Source organism: Plectropomus leopardus, chromosome 8, assembly GCF_026936395.1.
Source record: "Plectropomus leopardus strain MGB_pleo_1.0 chromosome 8, ASM2693639v1, whole genome shotgun sequence".
Classification (NCBI taxonomy): Eukaryota; Metazoa; Chordata; class Actinopteri; order Perciformes; family Serranidae; genus Plectropomus; species Plectropomus leopardus.
Window position 1 is genome coordinate 14,651,247 of NC_142183.1, and position 26,851 is coordinate 14,678,097.

Below are 26,851 nucleotides of genomic sequence, written 5' to 3' on the forward strand. Positions count from 1 at the left end.
ACACTCGTGCTCAGCTATGCAACTATGAAGGACCACCTTCTCAGCTGGCTCGCTCTGCTTCAGTGACGCTGTGTGTGTGTTGTTACTCACTGACAGAGTGAACCACAACAGCTTGTAAGATGATACAATGACATCTAGCTTTTGGTATTGTTTCGCTTTTTTCTGATACTCGTGGCTTAATAGTGCCTGAACCAATACTTTTGCAGTTAACAACGTAAAAGAATGTTTTTTTAGTCGTCCACATTGCTCTCCAGCTCATCAGTGTCCACTGCTCCTCTGAGCTCGAAGTGGATGTTCTTCTGTTCCAGATAGGTCTGTTGCTTTGTTCCCTATAGCAATAGTAATGCTCCATCGTGGATTATCTTTCTTCTCACAGTTAGCAGTATTATCTATTGCTCCCCTGCATTGGAAAAAACCCTATATCTCTCCATAGAGCCATCCACAGTCTCCCACTGTGTGTTCCCGCAAGGCAAACCAGTAAATAGGCACTGAATGGTGCATATAGCACGACCGGCCTCCCGCTGGTTAAAAACAGCAACATGTTTGGTCGCTGCAAATGGAAATGATGGATGATGTATGTGCATGCAGCAGGGAAGTGAGATCTGATCACTAGTGTCCACTCAAGATGCATGAAGAGATGCATCCTAATGCCAGGTTTGAACATAGAGACTCAGAGCTGTCCACCCAGATCACCCAAGACTAATGGTAATACCAGGTATAATCAGGTTTAAAAAAAGTGGTTTTCCGGGTATTTTTTTTTCTTCAACAAGCATCTGTGTTTGTTTTTAGTGGATTTAGTGGCCCTGAGCAGCCTCGTGGAGGTGTTTCGGGAGCAGGAGCTGCAGCAGGGGGAGCATGTGATGGACGTGGTGGAGATGATCCACGGCCTGACGGCTCTGTACGAGCGGCTGGAGGAGGAGAGGTCCGTCCTGGTCAACATTCCACTTTGTGTCGACATGTGTCTCAACTGGCTGCTCAACGTCTACGACAGGTGGGTGAGCTGCAGTGAGATGTTTAGAGTATTTATAAAAACCTGCTAGCGTTTACAACTGCATCGGGTAGTTTTTGCTTAAACAACAAGTTGGCTAATGAGGTTAGTGTTTACGCAGACACAGAGCAACATAGGTATCCCTTTGGAGTCCAATAATGAATATAGTGCGTTGACCAAACAGGTTATCTGCATGCTAATAATCAAAATAATGAGGTAAAGGTTCATTGTTAAGTCATCCTCAAAATCATTATAACACGTAATCAGTGAAGACCTTAAAGGTTGGTAGAGCCAATTTCACACATGTTTACGGGTCTCAAGATGTGCTCCTGCAAAGATGAAAAACGTTTTATATAGCCTTTTATGAGTCCAGAGGGATAAATTGTCTCAGTTGAGTCAGCCTTGGTTAAGGTTAAAGACTACAAGTTTGAAAATGAAAACAATCCTAGGAATTAGGAATGTCACAACATCCTGGTATCGACTTGGATATTTAAAACTGAAATATTCACATCATTGTCAATTGTTGTGTCAATAATCCAGCACCTCTTTAATCATTTCCAAACTCAGGGCAGTTGATTTGCATTGTGGGTAGGTGCCAGGCTTCGACGAGAAAGAAGAATTAGGTAGTTGATGTGTTTCTGTCTCTGCTGCATCAAGTTTGATCCCTTTTTTTCTTCATTGTGAGGTTACAGTGTTATATAGATTGCAATGCTAGATCAGACCAGTGCTCCTTTTAAATGACACATTCATCTCTGTCACATAAATGCTCGTAAAGACTTGTCCTATGGAAGATTTTGTATGTGTTCAATGGAATATACTTGCACTCTATCAGTGTTTTTGTTACTTCACATGTGACTGACATTGTACATTGTAAATCTAGAGTCTGACCTTCTATCCAATGAATTACTATTTCAATCTATTACTATCTGATTTGATACTTTATGAGCACACAACTCTCCAGAGTGGCTTTAAATGCAAGATATGGGAGTGTCACTTAGGTACCCATCCATGACAGTGATTAATGTTACTGTATGATGGTCCCATACCAGGCCTTGAAATGCTGCAGAGCTGGGTGTAATTCTTTAGCACTGTAAAAAAAAAATTTTTTACATTGCACTCAGTCATTTTAGCGGATGGTAGTATTGCAAATAATGGATCTTTGGGAAAAACACATTATTAATGCACAGACACTTACTATGTGTAATCTTATGCTACTATAAACAGTATCAAAACTATTTTTTAATGCTCCTCACAGTCCTCGGACAGTCTGTCTGCAGATTGTAAGTGGTTCAACGGCTTGTTGTACAGCCTTCTATAAAGAGCCACAATGTGGCTTAAGCTCCAGTAACAATGTCCAGGCAGAGGGCCAATCATCCCTTCTGAGACACAGTAGAAACAAATCCTCTTTCACACCAACTTTCACCCCCATCTCTGCTCCTGATTGACTGTTCTGTGGCGTCTCCAAAGAGAAAACACCGAACACAAAGGCAGAGATACAGGAATAACTCTACGAGTGCTGTAAATTCAGCGGGTAGCTCTTAACTACTCGCTGCTAATGAGGGATAATCACAGACCTTACCCTTCGCATAAATTTAAGTAATTGCATTTTGTTTCTAATAAATAGCAGCAGTGAATCTGAATGAGAGGTGTGCATGTTTGTGTGTCCATTTCTGTCCGTGTGTTTGCATTACAGTATATCAAAGGATGTGTGTGTGTCCTCCAGAGGCGTGTCACACTAGCAGGGCATGCAGGAGTGACATGTCCCCTGAGGAGCAGCACTGGAGTGCATATTGAAGATAGCATGCGACACACAGCAGAAAGTGTGTGTGAAAGGTGCTGACAGCCAGTCGCCCCCACGTGCTCTGAAGCTCCTCTCGACCGACTGCAGCCCCGAATCTAACAGGGAAAAAGACAGTAATGCTCTCCTTATCACTTCTCATGTTCCTCCATGACTCTAACGTCCTGGCCCCAGGAATGATACACTTCTTGAGGGTTTAATATATTGACGAATTACAAAAGCACTGGGCCTCTCTTACCAATAGATCTGAAGAAGAAAATCTCTTCTTAAAACTCAAGATGATTCTAACACTCACCAATGTTTTCTAATTTAATTTCTTCTCAGGTAAGAACAGAATATACACACACTGAAGAGCACGCTTGTGCACACTGAGTGCTGATATGTTTGTTCAGAATTACTGATTATTGCATTTTCTTCAATTCTACAGCTGTGTATTATTATAGCAATTAATTTACAATAATATTGTTTATCATTTATAATCCATCCATCCGCTATCTGTAAATGCTTATCCTACTCAGGGTTGCAAAGAGGCTTGAGCCAATCTCATCTGTCATTAGGCGAGAGGCGGGGTACACCAAGGACATGTTGCCAGACAACCGTTGAAGCTCACATTTACATCTATGGCATGAAATATTTCAATTTCCTCTTCTCCCTTCTCATTGTCTCTTTCAAACACACGCACACGCACACGCACACGCACACACACACACACACACACACACACACACACACACACACACACACACACACACACACACACACAGTGAGTGCTGTTGTGTTTGTCCCAGTCCTCAGTTCTGATGGTTGTGCTACTATTACGGATAAAGTTGACATTTTATTGGTTGTGTGATTGATTAACGCATATTTTGAGTATCCCATGCAACATTTTGTGTTACATTATTTCCATTATTGACAAAATATGACAGCTTGTTTGGTGCCTCTACTTCAGAACTGTTGTTTTTTTATGTCTGGGGTCCAGCGCTCCGCTGTGTTTAGACTGTAGTTCAGGTATTCTTGACTTTAATTTGCTCAGCTTTTCCTAATCCTCTTCTTGTTGTTCTTCTCCTTTGTTTTTTTTTTCCTTTTTCATTTTCATCTTCTTTTTCTTCTTCGTCTTCTTTTTTGTACTTCCTCTTCATCGTCCTCTCCTTTGTCTGCATCTTTTTCATCTTCTTCTTTCTTCCTCTTCTTCATCTTTTTCTTCTTTGTTTCTTCTTCTTTATAGTTTTCTCCTTTGTCTTCTGTGTTTCTTCCTCGTCTTCCTCTTAATCATCTTCTTGCTTGTCTTTATTGTCATCATCATCTTCTTCTCCTTCGTCCTCATTGTCTTCCTCTCGTCTTCTTCGGCTTAAATTTCTGTGTGCACCCTGCAGTCTCATGCCTTTATGGGAATTGGCGGGACTTTTATCTGTACTAATTACGAGCAATTGGCACGCGCTTTCAACTCACGAGGTCGATGGGATTCAGTTCTGCAGTTTAAGAATGTGCCATGAATCTGTGCCATAAATGTAGAATTTTCTTAGGACCTTCCTTAAGAACAAATTTAAGAAAAACCTTAGGAAGATATGGGTGACTGAAGCTCAGTCTCCCCTACTTTGTTTTTAAACACATTCTCAGCTCTGAAAATTTAACTCACTCTTTGATCCAATTTTATACTTCATTGATCTGCTTTTCTCTGATGAATGTGACGCTCTTGATTTCTCACTTAACGATTCAAACGTTAATTTGATAAGCCTGTGGTTTCTGCCAATGCTGCTCAGCTCGCCAGTAAATTCTTCCAGGCAGCGTTGGCACTGGAGCTGTGAAAGCTCTATACAAACAGTGACGGTGTGTTTATGTGTTCATTTCAAGCAGAAAAAAAGTCATGTGACCCTTTAAGGCTCAGGTCAAGGCACAACAGTGTCCATCTCACTGGCCTTTCTGTTGGCCAGTGATCATTTATTCTATTTATTCAGCACCTCTTATTCCCACAAATGCTGTGTGTGTGTGTGTGTGTGTGTGTGTGTGTGTGTGTGTGTGTTTGAGTGAGTGAGTGAGTGAGTGAGTGTGTGTGTGAGTGTTTATGCAATGTGCATGCATGTGTTTGTAAGCGACACTGTGAGCTTATTAATGCTCTTCTAGGCATAAACCCATGGACTCAACACTTCATTGAGTCCCTGTAGTGCCTTTAGGTATGCTGGATGTGCTCTAATGCAATTTCACAGTGTTGCACTGACCTATACTGCACAGCTTTGACCCAAGTAATTCCTCCTCACTTTGTCCCTCCCAGCAGGGATCAGCCAATGTATGAATACTTTGCTGCAACACAATACAACTTGATTTAACATCATTCACTGTTCAAAAAATGTTACTTTACAACTCCTTTCTTCTCTTTCTTTCCGCTAGTGCTCGTAATGGCAAAATGCGAGTTCTGAGCTTCAAGATGGGATTGGTGAGCTTGTGCAACGCAGACGTCCAGGAGAAGTACAAATGTGAGTTTGATGCTCGCTCATGTGCCTAATGCGTCTCCTCAACTGCAAACAATGAGCCAAAACAAAACGGCCCTGATTGCCAGTATTACATAAAGACATCCACTTAGTCTAATGGAGGAAATGAGTCAGCTGCTATAATGGAGAAAGCTTTCTTTACGTCTACAAAGTACACCGGGGGCATTAAAAGGATTGCTTGCCAAAGACACCATTCATGAACACTCCCACTCCTGTTTTTCTTCAAGTCAACTAAAGAGCTAAAGCACTCCCTTCCTCCTTTTTCAGATTTTGTTCTATTGAAGCCCCAGTTCACAAGTCATCATGTAAATATAGGCATTTGAAATGATGATAGCTGTACCTGGAACAGCTTGTAGTTGATACAAGATCAGAAACAACACTGCCAAACCTCTGCCAGGATTATTCATGCCTGGCACACCATCTGTGTCAGCTCTTAAAGACTGAGAGGTAACAGATTTGCCTTCAATTGAACGGTCCCCGAGGTGAGTCAGCCTTCTTTTTCTGGGTTCAGGTAGACATGTGGTGGCCTTAACAGTTTGTCATTTCACTGACTGATCCCGTTTTTTTTGCCAGTTCCAGACATCAACGGAATAATATTTGCAAATAAATCTGAGTCATTTGCATTGAGATACAGATGGTGGGTGTTTATTCCATCATCACCAGTCTTTGGCTTGAGATTCAAAAAGAGGAATATTTGCTTGACTTTATTGTACCAGTCATTTTTCATACTACATCTTCCAATCCGAATGCATTTGAAAAAGCACATTTAACAACATGAGTTAACCAGAGTGCTGTACAATCAAAAATTAAAACAATAAAACAATGCAATAAACACACAGATAAGTTTAAAATGTTGTGATGTTGTGATATGTTAAAATAATCAAAGGAATATGGCAAAGCGCATACCGAATTAAAGCAGAGGAATAAAGATGTTTTTTAAGACAGGATTTAGAGGCCATCCTCACATGCAGAGGCAACTCATTCCAGAGTTTGAGGGCTACAGCTGGGAGGCAAATTAGGATTAGGGGCTTTTATTTAACCTTTGCCTCTGCACAAACATTTTGCAAATATGAGTATCTGTGCTGCTTTCACAACTAATTTAACAAATGCACCAATTACTGCTCTGCTACTGACTTCTGCCTCTTATTTTCTCAACAGAAAATTAGCATTTGCAGCACTTAGTTTAAGCATTTGCTAATCAGCACTCATACAGATGAGCCTGATGAAAATAAGATTAGTTATGCAGGTATTTTGTTGTAAATGAAAGTATTGGAAAAATGAAATCATGTCAGTCCATCCAATACTTGTTTGTTGTTTGATGTTTATGTCTGGATCTAAGTGGTTGCAGTCCCCACTATGTGGCAAAAATAATTACAAAAGCGCAGTAGTTGAGCTTGTTAGAGAAAATAAATGGTGCAAAGTTGTGTTATATCAGCTAGGAGTTTAGTTTGCTCGATAATTCACCACCTCTTAAAACTAAGATGGTGACTATTGTAAACAGCATACCTGGTAAACAACAACATGTTAGCATTGTCATTTTGAGCATGTTAGCATGCTGATGTTAGCATTTAGCTACAGCCTCATAGAGCTGCCAGCATGGCTTAAAACTTGTGCAATCATGTTGATGGTCAGTGCAGTCATTTGAAGTGATCTTTTGTGTGTCCTATACTGATTGAAAAAATTGCTGCTCGTGTAGCCACACTGGTCAATGCTCCAATAAACCCATGTTTACCTGGTACGAGATGTGAAGATTTTAAACCTAAAAATAAGCGAGTGCAGCCGCAGTTTAGTTGGGAGATTCATACTTATTAGTAATTACTGAAAACTCATAACAGACCTAACAAACAAACTTAGTAATGGGTCTTTATATAGTTTGTGTTTTGTTCAGCAAACTCCACTAATACCATTATCTCACTGCAGAGTTTGCAACATTGCAGGCTGCACATTTCAGATGTAATAGACCTATATACTGTGGGAGTGCCTCCATAAAACACGCCCAAAACTCTCTATCAAACAGCTCAATGTGAACATTTAAAATGTCAAACACGCCTCAGCACTGGTTATGAGAACTATATAGAGAAGGCTTTTTAACATGCAGATGTTAAAGCCAAGTGTTGTCCCCTGTAGGGTTGAATAAGTACACAGAGAGGGGTATACATGGGATGCTTATACTGGCATTGTGCAGCAGCCTCACACGCCTGTCAGCATTCATCTCTTCAGTGATAGGCAGAGAGTCCCAGCTAGCTCGCTAAAGGCCTCATTCAGAGCCTGACAAGACTCCACTTATGCAGCTCTTTCATCTCCAAGCAGACCAGCCAGGCCACTAACACTGATTCTGTCTCTGTTTATATGTCACTGGAGTGAGTTTTATTCCAGATAACTAGGGTTCGTCACCCGGTTGTCGAAGATTGGAGGCTCATTGTTTAAAAAATAGATGAAAAACAGATATGTGGACGTTTGATTGACAAACTCAGCACACAGTTTTTATATTTATGCGCAAGTTGTGCAATTATTTTGCAGACACAGTGCCACACTTTTTAAATTGTGGATGCCTGCCTTTGTAATTAAAATCCCGATTTACATTTTGCTGAGAACATGTAGCAATAAATATAGATGTTCTAAATCAGCAGATGTAGATGTGTAGGAGAAATGCAGATGCGATGACAATACAAATAACTTTCTTTCATGCATATAAATGCAGTGTGCAATTATTGCTGTTACACACAGGTCTATAATCAGCATTATTAATATATTACTGTATGTTTTTTCTGGTGGTTGTAGATTTATTCCGTCAGGTGTCTGGTCCTGGAGGTTTGACAGACCAGCGCCACCTCAGCCTGCTGCTTCATGAAGCCATCCAGATCCCCCGCCAGCTGGGTGAAGTTGCTGCTTTCGGGGGCAGCAACGTGGAGCCCAGCGTCCGCAGCTGCTTCCGCGTGGTGAGGAAAGAGTTACAGCCATGCATGTAACGCCTAAACACGTTCATACATGCTCTAGACCAGTGGTTCCCAACTGGTACCTTCACAGAGTGCAGATTTCTCCACAGTCTTTTTTTCAGGGTCCACACATAATAATTGACTACATACTCAGTTTTATTTCACAAAATGTAAACAACATCTGGTTTAGAACCAGGGCTATCGGTTAATGCATTAATTGCGGGCGATCCCGGCTGACTTCATGAGGCTCTACTGGGCTACGTTTTAAAGGTGATACTGACATCACATGAAACTAGAAAACCGAAGAAATCCAGTTGTCCCATCCGTGTCAGGCTAGTCCCATGCAGTTTTGGGCAAAAACAATGCAGTTTTTTTTTTTTTTGCATGCAGCGTAAATTGATGACAACAAGCAACTGCATCACCAAAGAATCTCCACGGATCTGTGGATGAATCTAAATTGAAGAAATTACTCTCAGCACTGCTAAATGGTTGGAAACTGACTGCAGACCAGTCAGCCAACAAATGCTCTCATTTGATTCCTAATCATGACACTTTTGTAACTATTGCTTTAATTTGTCAATATGGACTTTAAAACTGTTTTTAAATGCAAAAGAATGGAATTGTAAACGTGATTTAAAAAAAAAAAAAAAGCAATTAAATGGGATTATTTTTGGAAATTCTGCGATTAATCGCAATTCAAAAAAATGTATCATTTGACAGCCATGCTTAGAATACAAAGAAATAAAACTTTCAGAATCGAAGTTTGTTTTTTTACAAGCTTGACATGTTTAAAGGTCACTTGAGGTCCATTCAGTCAAGTCACAACAAGTCTAAAGTCTTAACCTTCAAGTCTCAAGCATTCCCACTGTGTGGTTAGAATCAGTAAGCTAAGTTAGTTAAGAAAGAGTCATTCATGTAATGTTCTTTGTGATATTTATAGTGACAGATGACGTCAGATGTTGCGGTCATCATATCACTGGTTTTTGAGCTGCAGATCCTAATTAATCCATAATCGACAACATAATACTTGAATCCCAATTTTATTATTTTTGCACAAGCTTCATTGTGCACTGGCCTCCTTTAATTGTACCAGGCTATTTTTAAACATAGTTTTGCTATTTTTACTAATTCTATTAATTACCATACAGGCATATAATGAGTGAGCTTCAAATCATCAGAAAAGAACTTGTCTAAGACCAAACTATAAATACAGAAACAGAATTTTAAAGGCTAAAAACTTGAAAAATGAATGACAGAATCAAACATTTCCCTTTAGATGATTCCCATCGGAAGCAAAGTATAAAGAAATTATGATGCCGGCCCATTGTGTTTCACTGACATCAGCAGAGTTCGACTTTCCTTCAGAGAAAATGGAGTTATAATTATTTTACCTAAAGAAGTCCCAACTCGACCGAACATATTCAGAGTGTTGCATCACAAACATTACATCACATTAATATTGCATAGCATTGCCTTTAATGCACATGAAGTACAGCCAGTGGTAGATAATGCATGATGTTTCTAAGTGATGTCCAAGAAGTCTTAATGAGAAAGTTGCTTATAGAATACAATCTCTCTGAATATTGATATGATGGAGTGAGGTCAGAGAGTCCAGCGGCGCACAGAGCGAGAGCTAATGAGGAGACATGTTCAGCGCTTGAATTCATTTGTCTTTCTCCCCTTTTCTTGTTCTGAATGCGTCTGTTGTTGAACGTTTGGTGCAGGTTGCGGGAACTTAACCTTGTGACATTCATTTGGGGACACCAGATAATTAGGGAGTTGTTAGGAGCAAGCCACGGCTTTTTTTTGGAAGGTGGCCCATGCAAACCCTTTTAATTCCCTCATTTTCAGAGGCAGATCTTAATTATACACACTTTATTCTGGTCCATGCCTGCTGTATCAGCCACGCCTGATTAAAATCAATTCCTTTCTCCATTTGCTCCATGTTAGGACATTCAATTGTAGATGAAATATCCATGTAATGCGAATTGGGGGTGACTCGTTTGCCCATTTATCACTTTGGTTTGCAAATTAGTGACATCAGTTTGTGGATATGACTTTTAGGCCACGTTTACATTACAGGGCTTAATGCTCAATTCTGAATATTTCCCCAGATCCATCCTGTCATGTTTATTGTGACCCATATTTGACATCAGTTTCAATTCAATTCGTTTTTTATTCAATAAACCCAATATCAATCAAAATTTGCCTTAGAAGGTTTTACAACATACGACCTCCCGTTGTCCTTCAGTTTAAATGCATCTTGGCCCTGAAACACATGCAACCAATAACATCACACATGTGCGTAAAAAAACAACAACAACAACAAAAAACAAGAAAACAAAAACCCACATTTAAGAGACACGGGCATAGCAGTGCAAATGTTCATCTTCCGAATGATTTGCTGCAGAGATCAGATGAAAATCTGTTGAGTAGGGGACTGCTCCGCACATTGCCAACTGCTCCAAAGGGTCATTTCTCTGATGCCAGAAGTTGGCTAATTATTTTGCAGAATGACATCATCAAACCTTCATTATTTTGCATTATTTTGTTTCCCCCCCTGGCTCCACTCACGAGTTCCTGCTCGGCTCATGGATTTTACATTGTGAAGATGTCACAGATTTTTTTAGCACTTTTCTCAACTTAAGGAAAGTTTTACAAATATAAAACCACCATGGCTTAAAAATCATAAAAGAAAGAGTCATAATAGACCTTGTTTGCAGTTCAAGGTGTCCTGTCAACAGTTTTACAAAGGTGTCCTTTACAGTATGGGGAAAATGCTTTCTCGGCAGCAGTGGGGTTTTTTTGCTGCAATACCGTGAGCCATAAAGAAACAGTTTATCTAAAACTTTAGGATGTTTTGAGCCACATTGCAAAAGACGTATCTCTATTACCATCTTATAACAATGCTGTCATGGCCTGTTGGCAAGCTGCCCCTGTCAGAAAGTTTTTGGCAGTCGAGCTCTAATGCCTTCTCTAGTTTCAACGAACCACTCAGACTCTGTATGATGAGTGATCTGCACTTGAGCAGTGAAGTATGACTTGAAAACCATGACTGCATGGATAAAATACACGACTTCCCATATGGCCATTCAAAGCAGTCAAACGGCCAGTGATCGGTTATGTATAAGATTTAGAAACATTTATGATATGGCCCAGATCTGACAGGAAAAACTCAGATTTACCTGTCAACACTCTTCCAAAAAACAATCCGATATGTGTCACACAAGAGCCAAAAAACTGGATTTGAACCACATTTGCCTATAATATGAATGTAGCCTTTGACTCTGCTGACAGAGGAACAGACTAACTAACTTTGGACATGGCATATGCAGAGCAAGGCCCTTATAAAGACCAATATGATTGTATATGTAGTGGTTATTGGGTTAAATTTAGCATGGGTAATACCTGAATATGTAGTATATATTTTCATACCTTGTGAGGAGAATTGTACATTATTTCTTGATTCACAAACATACGCCTTTTAGTGGATATGTGGAGCAGAAAGCATAGAGTTTTGATAACTGAATTTTTATCACTTTACTTTTCCAATGATGTTTAAAGTATCCCATCTGCTCAGCTCACTGCTTTGAGATGCAGTGTCGTGCTCAGCATAGCCAGTGCCAGTTCCAGGTGTTCAGTGTGCGAGAATCCGCAATTTGACCTCCCACATAGAGCTGGCTACTTTACTACCAGAGAGAAGCTCCTTTATCCCCTGGAGACTCGATACCTCGGTACACCTCACAGTCTGTGTGATCAGTGCGCATACACACACACATTTATTATGCTACTCTGCTTGAGCGGTGGAGGAAGCCCCAGGGAAATCAACCTCTTAATGCATCTCTGATGCAGACTTAATGAGAATTTAGCACATCACGGATTTTCAGCGCTTGGCGAGCCATTCTTTTATTAGGTTTACTTCCTTTTTATCCCACTTTCTGGAATTTTCAAAAAGGTTTCTGCAGGAGAGGGACTGCATGCAGACATACAAATAGAACATATACACATACACATAAAGTATACAAGCAGACATGGAAGTTATGTTTGTTGTGTTTTAGATTTATATTATTTAAGTAGTTACATAAAAGCTATCCCACAGTGCAGTACATCTTCCACCATCTCCTTCCTCTTATCTTTTTTTCTAATTCTCTTTGATTCCCCACAGCTCACTGCTGGACCACCTTTGGAGAGGAAGTGCACCTTCTTCTCTCATTACCTTACGTACCTGCTCTGCTGTTGGTCTATATTTGGATTGTTTACAGTCTCCTGCTCATCTTTTTTCCTCCCTACCACCTTCATTTTTCAGGCCCCAGGGAAACCTGCCATTGAGGTGTCTCACTTCCTGGAGTGGATGAGCCTGGAGCCCCAGTCGATGGTTTGGCTGCCGGTGCTGCACCGCGTTGCTGCTGCAGAGTCGACTAAACATCAGGCCAAATGCTATGTCTGCAAACAGTGTCCCATCAAGGGCTTCAGGTAGGAGGAACAAAACCTGCACACCTGACATAACATGATAGAGATGCATCACTTATGCATCTATAAGTAAGTAAGTTTAATGTGTCTGCATACTAATATTAACTTATTAGCACTAAAAATAAGTACGTTTTTTTTTTTTGATGGGGCTGATTTGGTAGGTATTTTGGTCATAAACCAGTTTTTGGACAAATGAAATCATGGCAATTAATCCAATTGTTGTCGAGATAATTCAGTCTGACCAAAGTGGTTGCCATCCCTACCATGTGGCTAAAAAATTACAAAAGTAAGGGTAACTATGTTTGTAAGAATAAACAAGTCATGCAAATTCTACAACTCTATGTAAGCTGCAAATGTAAAATCAAGTCATACTCATACTTTTCTGAACTCGGATATATTCAGAAATTTATTTGGGTGTAACATTTTGAAGGACTCACTGAAAAACTTTTAAAATAGATTACTTACTTTCTGATGAGAAAATCAGAGGTAGAGGGCAGTGACAGAGCAGTTTGTGCATGTGTCAAGTTAGTGTGATAGCAGCACATACTAATGTCTGTGAAATTGGGCTTATCTGGAGGAAAATATTAGATAAAATCCCCTCACCATAACCTAAAGTGGAAATACTCGAGTTTTTTGCTTGAACTTATCATTGCAAAATAAGTTTTGACTGTACAATGTAATGGCTATGACATCATTTAGTTTGGTTCCCTGTAAGCCTCACTTTCCCCAAAGCAGTTCTGCCCGCACTTTTCCTCACCCCTTTAGTTATCAATAGCGGTCCTCAGTTACCAAAAGTATCATTATTAGTTTTTTTTGCTGTTATTATCCCAAGTAGTGGAAATGGTGGAGGGTGGAACGGCTGAAGGGGGTTTAAAAAGATTTCTGTTTCCTATTTAACTGAAATGATATGTTTGACAAATTGGGAATTTAGTAGTAGTTTAGTATTAGTAAGTCTTAAAATTACCGTTTACAATAAAATAGTAACTTGTTAAACTGGAGTTGATAACTTTTATGGGAACAACTTTTTGTGAGTTTGCTGAAACTGTCATCATATTTTGAAGAAAGTACATGCGACAGATAATCACTGGAATAAATCATGTTTCTTCTGCTCCACTGACTGCTTCTAATGGCTATCACTAGAATCTATTGCAGCGCATTGAAAACAGACAGTCAGAGCCAAGGAATCTCTAATGTAGCTGTCAGTCATGTAAATCATTGCTAATGCGGTCAAACAGTCGTGACCCGGCTGGCACGTTGGAAACAGTCATGCTGAAGACGAAGCTCTGCCTGGCAGCCGGTGTAAACTTTCTAATTTTACAGCTAAACAGTACTGTTAAATACATCTCTAGAAATATTTATGGCAATAATTAGACAATGCAGTAACAAAATCTTGATTATACTTGACCATAATTTGACAATTTGACTGCAGTTAATGAGAGGAGATTGACATGAATTACAGCTGTGCAAGAAACTCTTTTCATTGTCATGCTGTAAGGCCATCAGAAGCTCTACGGAGGCAGATGAATGTGATTTTTTTTCACAAATGATGTGCCTTGTAGTACTGTGTGGATGGAGTGACAATCTCAGAAAATATGAAAATAGTTATTTTATTAAAGTTACCAGCTACAGCTTTAATAATTAGAAGAGAGGAATATGACTTGTGAGGGCATTTTAAAATTTCTGTAGGAGCAGCAAATAAATCCATTAAAATAGTGGCAGCTGGTGTTTCATTATATATATAAAAGATAAAGGCTTGTTGGAGATGCTGGAACTAAGATATAATGTATGATAATAATAAGAGGAGCAGCCACACACTGTGCAATAAAATGAATGTATTGAGGCAAACTTCAAGGGTCTTACTTGAAGTTCCCTGACAGAAAACTTGCCTCATAAAAATGAATATTGTACAGATTGTAGTGTGCAGATGCTGTTTCTGTCATTATGCAATTTTTTTTTTTATATTCCTAAAATCTTGCACAGAAATAATTTGTCCATATGTTCAATGGATTTTGTATTTAAATATTGTATTCGTTTTTATCTGTTATCATGCATTGATCAAAATAGCTGCAAGTAAACGCAATACATCATTTACTCCTGAAGATGCATTTTCTAACTGAACAGGCAACTGTGCATGAGTAGGTCGCTGTTTGAAGCAGAGGGATTTGTGGGAAAAAAGCATATAAATAAGACACACAGACATGCAGCAACCCTTTATACTTACACAAACACAAACACACACACACACACACACACACACACACACACCACTCTACTCTGCCTAGTTCTCTTGCATCAGTTCAACCTCGCTGTTATATTGATCTTGACAGGTATCGCAGTCTGAAGCAGTTCAATGTGGACATCTGCCAGACGTGTTTTCTAACTGGCCGCACTACCAAGGGAAAGAAGCTGCACTACCCCATCATGGAGTACTACACACCAGTAAGACAAACATTATCTAGTGCTTTAGTGGAATACAAATTCAAGGCTCTAGGGACGAAGGAAACTCGGCTGTGCACAAAAAAAAAAAACTACGATCTCCTCGATTCCTGTTGCCAGACATAGATTAGCCCTCTCTCCACTGTGAGACCTCTATCATCTCAACATTAGGTATGCTTACACGGCCTCATCCAAATCCATAGTATGCAGAGATTGAGTGGCACTCAACAGTAACATCCTTTTTGGCCCATATAGTGCACGCATAAAGTGCTATTTGGAGCACACATTGTGCACTAAACCCCAATAAAACCAGGGTCTTAAGCGATTGCACGCACAGCCTCCGTAGTAGAGTTAATTCCAAAGGAGTAGCTGTAGCCGGAGTGCTGAAGTGGACTGAGATGGTGCCAGATTTAATCTCTAATCAATTCTGAGCTGTAAAATGTGGCAAAAGGCCATCTGTACAATGATTTTTTTTTTCACTGGACAATATTTTATATTAGCTGGCTGCAGTTTTTTACACGGGTGGGGCAGGCAGGCGCCCATAGATTTCTACTGTGACGGAGAGAGAGAGAGAAACAAGAGAGCTAGAGAGAGAGAAAATGAAGGAAGGAAGCAGAGAGAGCAGCAGAAACTGAATGAGAAAGCAGATGGAGGAATAAGTTAGTCATCTAAAGTCGAGACAAATCAGTGGCGAGACAGAGTGGACAAATTTCAGATGAGGTCATTCTGGAGAAAGCAACATTTCCAAGAATTCTTAAGCGGTGTAATTTGTCTCCAACCTTTTCCACCACCGCCACCTCTCACCCCGCCTCCACCCCACCAACCCCTCGACTCCTAAATCACAACTCCAGACAACCTCGGGGGAGAAGATGAGGGACTTTGCCAAGACTCTGAAGAATAAGTTCAGGTCGAAGCAGTACTTCACCAAGCACCCGCAGCGAGGTTACCTGCCGGTGCAATCTGTGCTGGAAGCAGAGAGATCGGAGACGTGAGTCCCACACACAAACACCGCCATTCCCTCTGTTTTTTGCTTTTCTGTCATCTATCACTTTCAGCCATTCAAGCCCCTGCTGTTGTAGGCTAATTATCCTGCTCTGACATTTTTTGGCTGCTCTCACTTGCTGAGTTTGGGTTAAAGGGACGACTCTGTGTTCAAAATTAACATAATGTTATTCCTGTGATCTCAGTCTGCCTCACATGCTCTGTTCACATGAACGAGTCTCACCCAAAGGGAAAAACAAGAACGATGAGACTAAAATCCATGAGATCATCGAGAAGCATTGCTCAGGGCTATGACAGTACCCAGGAAGATTTAGCATGATTATAGGTCCATGCTGATTGTGTCGCTGTTCGGATCACCTTTTATGACCTGAAACATTACATGAGCTGAAAATGAGACTCCAGCTTTGAAAGCCTCATAGACACATCTATCAAAAGTAAAAGCGCGCATTATGCAGAATGATCCCTCATATTGATATATTATTGTATAACTTTTGTAGATGCATTAATGTAAAAGAAATGTTGTAGCTGGTTGATTTTCATTTCTTTACATACCTTGAGGAGTAATTTTAAGAAGGTGGTTTCTAGCCTTATTAACAAGATAGAGAAAGAGGAAAAAAAAAACATTTCTGCGACACAAAATGTTTCCAAATCTTTCTCTTGGAATGGGAAATGTTGAATAGTTTTTTTCCTACATGACTAAAAACTGATGAAACAGTCTGAGAAGAGAACATCACTCTTTGGTTGAACAACAAATAGAATAGGGAAGAAGGGATCTCTGCAGCAAACTCAGAGCTCAAACCAGTGTAGGACAACTGAAGCAGGATCTGGAGTGAGGAGAGCTAGAGCACACGGTCATAGTACATGCATTACCTAACGCTGTGACATCAAGCATTAAAGTAAGACGAAGCAGTGGCAGAGAAGATGTTTAAATTGTCAGTGTTTAGCAAATAGTTGTCTGTCGTTGGATACACAAAGTTTGGTCATTGCTTGCTTTTAGCCAATGCCAAATTATCACAGCAAGTGTGGATATACTATATCATGAAAACATCATAGAAACCATCAAAGTAAAGATCATGACCTTATAGATATTTAGACTCCAATGTTAGACACAGCTGTATGATGTATGAAATATAGGTTATAAGGGTGAATCATTGTCCTGTTTCTTCAAGATTTGGTATGTCTTTGTCCATGTTCGTGCTGCACCAAGAGCTTCTCGGATCCAAGTTATGTTGTCATTAAACTTATATTCACAATATTCATCTCAGATCACCTATGGCTCTTTGAATTTGTTAGTCATCAAGATGAATATTGACCAGGATAACACATTTTTTTCCCCCGTCAATGTTATTATAACATAGGATTGATTTAGAGAGAGAGATTTTGTTCGATCGTGAAACCCAGTGTCACCGTAAAATTCTTCTCTGGTTTGTCGGCTCAGTTTCACACACATACAGCGCTGTATTGCACGAGTGCCACTGTGGTGATTTCATTTATCGTACATGTTGCACTCTACAATCCTGAAGCAGTACTGTTGTCATCTTTCTTTATGAAATAAAGCCATGCTTTGGACCTTTTCCTCCTCTTTGTCATAACTCCTCCTTGTTGCAAATTTCCAGCAGTGTAGACTCATGAGTTTCACATCACTGTTTTTTGATGCGCAACTGCTAGAAAAAATTCAATGCAGTACTTTGACTTTAACAGTATTTTAATTGTGTGTTTATGGTATTTTTAGGTAAGAAAAAAGTTTTGAGTATTATTGCTGCTGCCAATATCAACATCTCCTCCCTCTAGATCCACACATAGCTCATACTAGACATAACAGTGGTGAAGAGTCACGAGTTGGTATTGCGTGACTATCAAGCATCATGAGCCAAAATGTAGGGAACATGCACTTTAATCAAACAAAATGCATCATAATTAAACACCATCATGTGTTTGTGTATAAAATATTGATGTGCAAAAGCTCTCAAATATATGAAGTGGAGTAGAGGTATAAAGTGGCTCAGAATGGAAATACTCAAAAAACAGCACTTGAATATAAGTACTTCTCTCTGCTGTGAAACAAATAAAATTTTTCATGATTGCATCCAAACAAGAAAGTTTTCCATGTTCCCGAATAAAACTCCCTTCTTTTGGATTATAGCCATATGTGTGAATTAAGTTTTTTTGTTCTACAACCACTCATTCACACTTGCAGAGTGTTAGAAATGCCGAGGTGAGGTATTGACGTTGGTTTCTGTTCTTTCCAGGCCGTGCTCATCTCCCAAGCTTCCCCATGCAGACACACACAGCAGGATTGAACATTATGCCAGCAGGTACGTGTCTCACCACAACAAAGTCTCTCACTTTCTTCTATCCATTTTAACCTTTCTTCCTTCTTTATATCCACTCCACCCCTGCTGCCACCTCCTCCACCCCACACACCTCCTCTGCTCCCTCACCTTTTAGTCTTCGCCACATACTGATTGAAGTATTGATTTGGCTGCATTGTGCACTGTACTCCAGCCAGCATACAGACTGTACTGCCCAGCAGTTTCCTCCCCCCTCACTCTCCACATGAACACACGCTGGCGCACATAAGCAAAGCAGTTTGCAGTTGTTGTGTATGTGTGTGTGTAGGTCAGCAGGGTTCAGCGTGCCTAGCGGCTTGTCACTTGCTCGGGCAGTGAGCCCATTGGTCACCTGGGAGCTGTTGGTGTGGATTAGTGTCTGTCTGACAGGTTATAAACAGGGGCACAGCACTGGACTCTCACACTCCTGGCAGCTCAGCCTACAGTGCTGCAGAGCTGGACACACACACATTTCCACTGAGCCTGTGGTGTGTGTGCGCCATTGTGTATTACTTCCCCCAGGCTCTTACACACAACTTTAGACCCTGCCAAAACAGAGGGAACACACACCAACAAGAGAGCAGGCACAATTGTCCTCTTTACCCCTCTTATCGCTCCCTTTTTTCCCTTCCTCCTGTTCTCTGTTTGCCTTTTTCCTCTGTTATTCTTATCTTTGATCCCCCTCTTCTATTGTCTCCCACCCACACATTTATTTCTCCCAATTTTTCTCTCTCATGCGCTCTTCTCCCCTAGCCCTTTCTTCTTCTCCATTGTGTAATATATTTTCTGTCGCAGCCTTTTATATTTTCTTTTTTTCTTCTAATTACAGAGCAATTTCCTTCAAAAGGCTCTTGATTCATGTTGGTCACTCCAAAAAATCTAAGCGGAATAACACTTAAGCTGTCAGCGGCCCTCACAAAAATATACTGACAGAACAGAAATGGAAATGTGGTCTAATTTAGTCAAAAAGAGACATGTCGCCTTTCTTGGTCCACTGAGAAAACACAAGAACTCCCACAGCAAGATGGAGATTTTAAGAAGTGTCCATCGTATCTGTGCAGTATCTTAGCAACTCGACTTAAACCTCTCATATTTTTGTTTGCCAGGAATAGGCATAGGATGATATGAAAAGTTCATGTCATGACTAGCTGAAAAAACTGTGATTCACAATATTATCCCAAAAATCATTCAAATATGCCTAAAACTCTTAAAATGGCACCAAAACATATTTTAATCACATAACCTCACACTTTGTTAATAAAACAAATATTAAAAAAGTCAGGCTTTTCAGCTATTTTCTATGTTATCATATCTTTCAATATGAAATATGCCAGTTAATGATTCAGATCTTTGATGTTTTTGCAGAGACTTACCCAGAAGTATCTTTGGGTGCGTCTGGAGGCAATATTCACAACTATTCTGATAATGGAAATTTGCATAGTCATTATTTTAAGTGTTTTCTTTTTCTCTTTTTCTCTGAAAAAGAATCAGTTAGTAAGGGCATTTGTCCACATAGCCTTTAACAGAAAGACTTTTTATCTTTTATGAGAACTATATAATCAAATAATAAATACTTTTTAATGCAGTTGTAACAGTTAGCAATATAGACAATCAAGCAACACATAATTGAATTGACAGCTTTTTGAACAGGACGTTCAGGATGACAGTGACATTCACGTAATATAGCAAACAAGCCAAGTTATAAATAAATACATTATACAGGCTAAAAATGAGTATTGGCATTTGGATATTTAGACACAAGAAATAAAAAAGCTCTGCTCATTCCTGAATGATCTGAGCACCGTCGTAATAGGAGAAGACAGTTATTATTATGGAAACGTTGAGTAATTTATCTGAATGCCGTCAGCATGCAGAACTGACTTCAGTCAGAATTTTTCTTTCTTTCTTTCTGCCTTCTGTCCCTTTCTTCCTTTTTTTCATTTTTCTTTCTGTCTTCCCTCCTTCCTTTCTGACTCTCTATACTGTCTTCTCCTTTCTTTTTCTTTCTGTCTGTGTGTCTTCTTTCCTTCCTTCCTTCCTTACTTACTTCCTTTCTTCATTTTCCTTTCCTTTAGGCCTTTGTATTCCCTAAAGGCCTAGACACACCAAACCCACATCAAAGAACTACCCGCAACAAAGGCCAGCTGTTGCTTCACGGCACGTTGACCGTGTCTCGGCGAAAAAGTTGCAGTTGAACACACCTGAAAGACAACAGTTGATGGCCAATCAACAAGTGCTTCTGCATCTGCAGGAGAAAAAATAACTCCCCATAGCAGCAAATGGCTGTATCATGTATTCACCATTGAAAACAGGGGAAACAGGGAGACAGACTGCACATTAGCAACACAACCTTATATTTAAAGAACAAATAATATTCATTGTGCACTAGTGAACAATTACGCAGTTACAAAGCATTTCTGCTAAAGTGCTTTTTTGCCAAAAAAAAAAAAAAGTAATGTCACCTAATATTTTTGTTTCGATTTCACGCCTTCTTGACTTGTTTGTTTGCTTTATTCGCTTCCATTTCTCTTCATGTGCTCTGAGCTGAAGTGCCAGTAAAAGGGATTTCACTCACTGATGATCTTCACTGTCTCCGACACTGATTCAACTTGCTGAATCAGCATAAAGCCAACAAGGGCCAACAAGGGCAGACTAGTGCCAACAGTGCAGGACATACTGCAAAAACTAGGACAACAGATGCACACAGATGGTGGCTTGGTGTGTCAAAGCCTGAAGGAACATAGGCCATTGATGAAAGCTCTTCCTCCTCTCCAGTCTTGTGCCGTTTGATCCAGTTGCTGCTATGACAGCCCCTCTCTGCAGTGTTACAGCTGTCTTTCCTCCTGTGTAAAAGGTCCTGACGCTCCATGTTGCAGTCTAGGTAGATTGTCTCGGTGTCAGAAGTTTCATGTGCACCTTCTACTTGTGTTTTTCTTTGCACAATGTCACGTTCTCTTTACACTGAAGAGTCTTTCTCTCCAAGGGTGCATTTGGAAATTCTCACTCCAAGGGCCTAAACACATCTCTAGCACAAAGTGGACCGTTTGTGAATATGTTGCACTGTTGAGATGTACCTTTCAATTATTCTGATCCCCACACTCTTGGAGCAGCAGAGCACACTTTAAGCAATCCGCCTGAGGAGGTGGAGCAGCAGAGCACCATGCAGGGTGAATGTGTGATTAACTTAACTGTTGATTAACTGATGGAGAGATAGAGGGCTCTGTTTCTTTAAACATGAGCGTTCTCACTTTGGTGTAGAGCATCAGATTGGATTTATTAATTCACCCTTGCTTAAGACTTTGGGATGTTTTGATTTCCAGAAATGTTTCTACAGCATTGACAGTGTTTCCCACAGAATAACAGCGTATGTGGGACGGTATCTGACAGAGGGTTAGTTTTTGTTTTGGTTTTTAAATTATCATTATGTGTTATCATTTTAATATCCAACATTTTTGTGGGCCTGTGAAGGCAGCACAGCAGGCGGAGCTTTCCATAAGATTTTTTTTTCCTCTGCAGCAGTTTGTCGATCTATAGATCACAGCTGAACAGATCGTGTCAGTGTATAAGAGGAGCTGTTGTAAGATATTTGTAAGTGAAAGCAAAGTTTCAATACAGCTGACATCTGCGCTGTCTCTGCCCCCAGTGTGCTATAAATAGCTGAACAGTATATATATACTTCAACACTGCTACTATTTAAGAGTCGAGTGAAAAAAAATCAATTTGTGGCAGTGAATAATTCAGTTGTGGCAGCCCATGTTTTTTTGTTTTTAGGGGTTGGGTTTGCTATTTCCACTTTCCGATGTGCTTTGGAGTTGATTTGTTAGTCCCTTTCTGTAGCCTATCATCCTCCAGGTAATTGATTACAATTCCATACCACATGGGACCAGACAGACTTAGGTTTGTGCACAAGCTGTTTTGGCACATCAAGCCCAACCGACTCCTGCTGCCGTGTAGTGAAAGTTGCAGCCTGTTCAACAGTGAATCTGTTGCAGTCTTTCATATCAGCAATGTGAGACTTCCCTTCTTGCTTTCTTTGGTTCTGTCTATCTTGCTTCCTTCCTTCCTTTCTCTATCTCTATCTCTCTCCCTCCCTCTCTACCTGTCAGTCATTACAGGACATAAAGGGAGAAATGTCATTTCTTATTTGAATTCTCTCCCTGAGTTAATCGTAACCCCCGCTCACTTTGAACACTAATGGAAAGTCAAGGCGATATCAAAATACCGGGTGTCATCACTGTCAGGTCAGTGTCTGAATTTCTTCCCCTTGGGTTGACATATTAGACAGGTGTGTGTAGGAGTCTGTGTGTGTGTTTCAAAGTGCCCTTCAACCAGTGAGGGGTGAACGTGTTAATCCATGGCAATAATGTAGTCTCCAGTCATCTCAAGGGAGATAAAGTATTTGATGTTTGGGGTTAGGAAAGTCAGATTTTCAGGCATGTCAAACACTGAGACAGCCTCTGTCTCTTCTCTCCCTCTCTCACTCTGCATCTCCCTCCCCTCCCCCCATATCGATGCGGGAGTAGAGTTCATTCCTTTCATCATCAGCGCTGCTTCGACATCTTATAGAGGATGGATGAGAGGAAGATAATAAAAAACCTCTTAGAACTCTGTTAGGATTTTTCCTCTCTTGCCCTCGCTCTCTCCTTCTGCCGTTTCTCATTTCCTCTCACAGCCATTTACATTCATACAGGGGGATAAACACACATGTATGCACAAGACACCCACACACACACATACCCACACTACTATTTCCTATTACTTTCTGCCCTTTACTTTCTCATTTTCTGTTGTCCCTGACTGAGGCTCAGGGTTTTCTGACACACAGGTTGAATTACGAGCGGTCAGGCTCACAGGCAGGGCCTCCTGACACAGGACACGGATAAATCCTAAAGTTCTCAGTGTTAGTGGTGTCATCGGACTCTGGAGAGGAATAGGGTGTGATGTGGGTGTCCCTGACAAACTCTCCATCACTCACCCCTCCCTCACTCACTTCAGCTGACGACATTCTGCGAAAGTTGATGCAGCATGGAGTGTGTTGTGTGCGTTTGTGTGCTGGTTTGTGTGTACCGGGAATACTGCAGTATAGATTTAAGTCTGCTTTTATGTAGCACATGTGTCTGTATGTATGGATGGACAGCAAAAAGGCTCCTGCCACACTGAAAGCAACATGTTGGGTCTCTGCTTTGGTTCATTACCTCACATGAAGGAGAAGCTAACCATTTGATCTTCTAACGCTGTTAAACTATTAACACGTGATATCCAGTGGACTGCGGCGGTTTGTGATTAATTAACTTTGTGGTGAACCGACCTTCACTCAACCAGGATCTTCTGTAGAGCCTGATTTCTTGAAGTCAGTGAGTGGGTGGCCTTGTACAGTCAGGTGTAAGCTATACATGGCAGTGGTGGATTCAAAAGTGAAAGTGATGCAGAGCGAAGCTTTTCTGGTCAAGAGAGTGTGAGAGTAGTGTGAAAATATGGCTACTGATAGGGGTAAATGCTTCTACAATGAAAAAGGCCTAGTCCACATATAGAGAAGTATTTAAAAAAAAAAGTATCCAATCTGCATGGCTGGGTTAAATTAATATATTCATTCGATTCAAATCTATCCTCATTTAAATGATCCAAAATCGATGTATTAAATCCAAGATTGAAGTTTTGATACGTGCCTTTTCCTGTGGATTTTATTTTTAAAATATTTTATTTTAATCCTGTTTAAATGTTGCTGTTGTTTTTTAAATAATTCATTGTACAATTTACAGCATTAATTAAAGAATCTAACATATATTTAAGCAAAGCTGGTATGTAACTGAAATATCTCTACTCGAATCAATATGTCATTGAATATAATCAGCAATCAAATCAAATTGGGATCTTGTGAATCAAAACTGAATCACGGAAATCAGCGGTGACACCCAGCCCTAGTCAAGAGCATGCCAAAACAATAGGCGGCGATATAGGCTAAACCTATGCAAAGAGAAGATGATGGCCAATCACAGCCTGAAGTGAAGGCTACCTGGCTGCAATGGCACATCGTAGCACATTCTGGCTCCTCTGTTCCTCATTTGTGACCTTTTATTCATGCCCACTCAAGGTAAAAAACCCTTTTCCCTGACTATACATCAACACTGTAAAAAAGGGTTACTAAAAATCTTCATCCCGGACAGAGTCTCAGTGATGTAAGACACAGTTTGCATGTGAATAAAAGGCAAAAATGCAAAGAAAACTAATTTCATCTCAATCTAAATTCATTAAAAATACTTTGTTTACATGTAGACTAGGCCTTAGTGGTAAATGAGGATGATGTGGTCAGTCATACACAGGGAAATGCACATTACAAAACACTCACGGCTGGTGACTAAAAAGGCTCTCCAAAGAAAGAAATGACTTGCTAAATCAGAACTGGTTTTGTTGTTTTTTGGTCTTGCACAGTGTTTCACAAAAAGACATTTATATGAAACGTATGAAACGTGTAAATGTAACGTGTTTGTGTTCTGCAAAAACATACAATGCCAACATTCTCCTCTGGAAACTGGGCTGACACACGTACACATGAAGAAAACACCTATAAGAAAGGCAGTTAACCAGACTGGATCCCAATATGTTAATAGATTGTTAGTGTAGTAGTCACGAAGCACCAAAAATGGCAGCTGCACACAAAAAATGAGCAAAGTGCAAATAACTATTATGCATAAAGAAGAGTAGTTGCACACTGAAAGAAAGTGTAAGAGGCTATATAAAATGCTTTAATAACACAGAAGTAGTTTGAGTGTGACTACTTTTGTTCACCTAACATCCTTTCAATATAAATCATCCAAAATATTCTCTTTAATATGCAGCGTAATGGGCTGCATTCTTACCATAGCTAGTCTAAATATGTCTATCTGTGTCTAGTCAATAGGCATTTAGAAGCCACTTTTATCTTAAGTGCTTCACAATTTGCATCTCATACACACAAACTCATACACAGATGGCAGCGAGCTATCATGCAAAGCTGTGGACTAACCATGGGGAGTGATTGGGGTTCAGTGGTTTGCTCAAGGTCATTTCTAGATGTGGGCAGGAGAGAATAGAAATTGAACCGCCAGCCCTTTAATTACTGGACGACCCAGATCTATTTGCTGAGCCACAGCTTCCCAATTCAGTTTCTCATTTTAAACATCATTTTTACACAGTGATGCAATTTTTTTCTAGCTGTTATTTATGCCATCAAACCCAAAACAGTATAAGCACCATGTTTTTTTTAAACATATTTTTCGCTACAGCAGCATTTTTTTTATTATTTGTTATGGCAGTAAAACAGCTTACAGAGCAGCATGGACGGAGCAGCCATCCACTAACAGTCAGCAGGACATAATGCAGAACTAGAAGCGCTGTCCTTGGTCCTGAAAAGCCACACAGCAGTTCACTCCATGCCTCCTCACACACACACACACACACACACACTGTTGCTGTCCGTGGTGCTGTATCGCAGCACATTTTTACCTTTTTATTGCCTGCATGCCGATAGACAGTGCACAGTATTTTACCAGGATTTTATCCTCTCTCCTTGTGGACACTTTTACAGCTTGATGGCAAGTGCAATTTCTGCCTCTGCACTCTTGTCATTCAGATGTTTGTGGACAGCTTGCTGTTCAGTTGCAGTTCATAATACTAAAAGGCCACAGGTCTTATCCACTCTACTTAAAAGCTAAACTGTGCTGATTGTTTGTTTTATCTCGTGTTTGAAGAAGCGTATTTCCCCAGTGTGCGATAATATCAGTCTGTTGCTTTTTTCTGCATATGCTCTGACTCATCCGCTCTCCTGTATTCCTCTATTGTGTGAATGTTTGTAAACACGTGTGTGTAAATAATGTAAATATGTGCTGTCCTTGATGTGTGTTTGTCTGTGTGTGTGTGTGTGTGTGTGTGTGTGTGTGTGTGTGTGTGTGTATATATATCCATAGATTGGCGGAGATGGAGAGCCAAAATTGTTCCTTCTTCACGGACAGTCTGTCTCCTGATGAAAGTCTGTGAGTATGCCCCCCACACACACACGCTTGTTTAAACTGCAGCCTTTCATGGGGATTACGTGTATTTTGTGTGTGATATGATATGTTATTTGTTTCTGTGTGTGCTCAGGCTTGTGCATGTATGTTTGACCATTAGGGAGAGATTGGGTAACACGACAGATATAATCAGCCACATAATGAAAATGACCCACAGTGAGTGAGCAGCGTGCACACAGTCCCCCTTCATCATGCAAACGCCTGCTGTGATTAAAGTCTGCAGCTGTGGGTTCATACACAAAACCCTGCTGAGGCGAGAGAGGTGTGTGTGTGTTTGTAGCAAGCTGTGGCAGGGCGATGGTGGCGAGGTTACAGCAGTGAGAGGAATGTGGATGTTTAATGTGAATGTGGCAGCCAACA

At 40.3% G+C, this 26,851-nt stretch overlaps 1 protein-coding gene across 4 annotated transcripts in view; it reads left to right on the forward strand.

Moving 5' to 3' along the window:
• The window catches only part of drp2 (dystrophin related protein 2), a 214,657-nt gene that overhangs the window by 172,919 nt on the left and 14,887 nt on the right, over positions 1–26,851 (forward strand). For all 4 annotated transcript variants that reach the window (XM_088080931.1, XM_088080933.1, XM_088080932.1 and 1 more), the window contains 8 exons: positions 790–991; positions 5,172–5,257; positions 8,054–8,211; positions 12,515–12,681; positions 15,006–15,117; positions 15,966–16,102; positions 18,366–18,431; positions 26,390–26,455. In XM_088080931.1, coding sequence (XP_087937057.1) covers positions 790–991; positions 5,172–5,257; positions 8,054–8,211; positions 12,515–12,681; positions 15,006–15,117; positions 15,966–16,102; positions 18,366–18,431; positions 26,390–26,455 — 994 coding nt within the window. The remainder of the gene's footprint in view (positions 1–789; positions 992–5,171; positions 5,258–8,053; positions 8,212–12,514; positions 12,682–15,005; positions 15,118–15,965; positions 16,103–18,365; positions 18,432–26,389; positions 26,456–26,851) is intronic.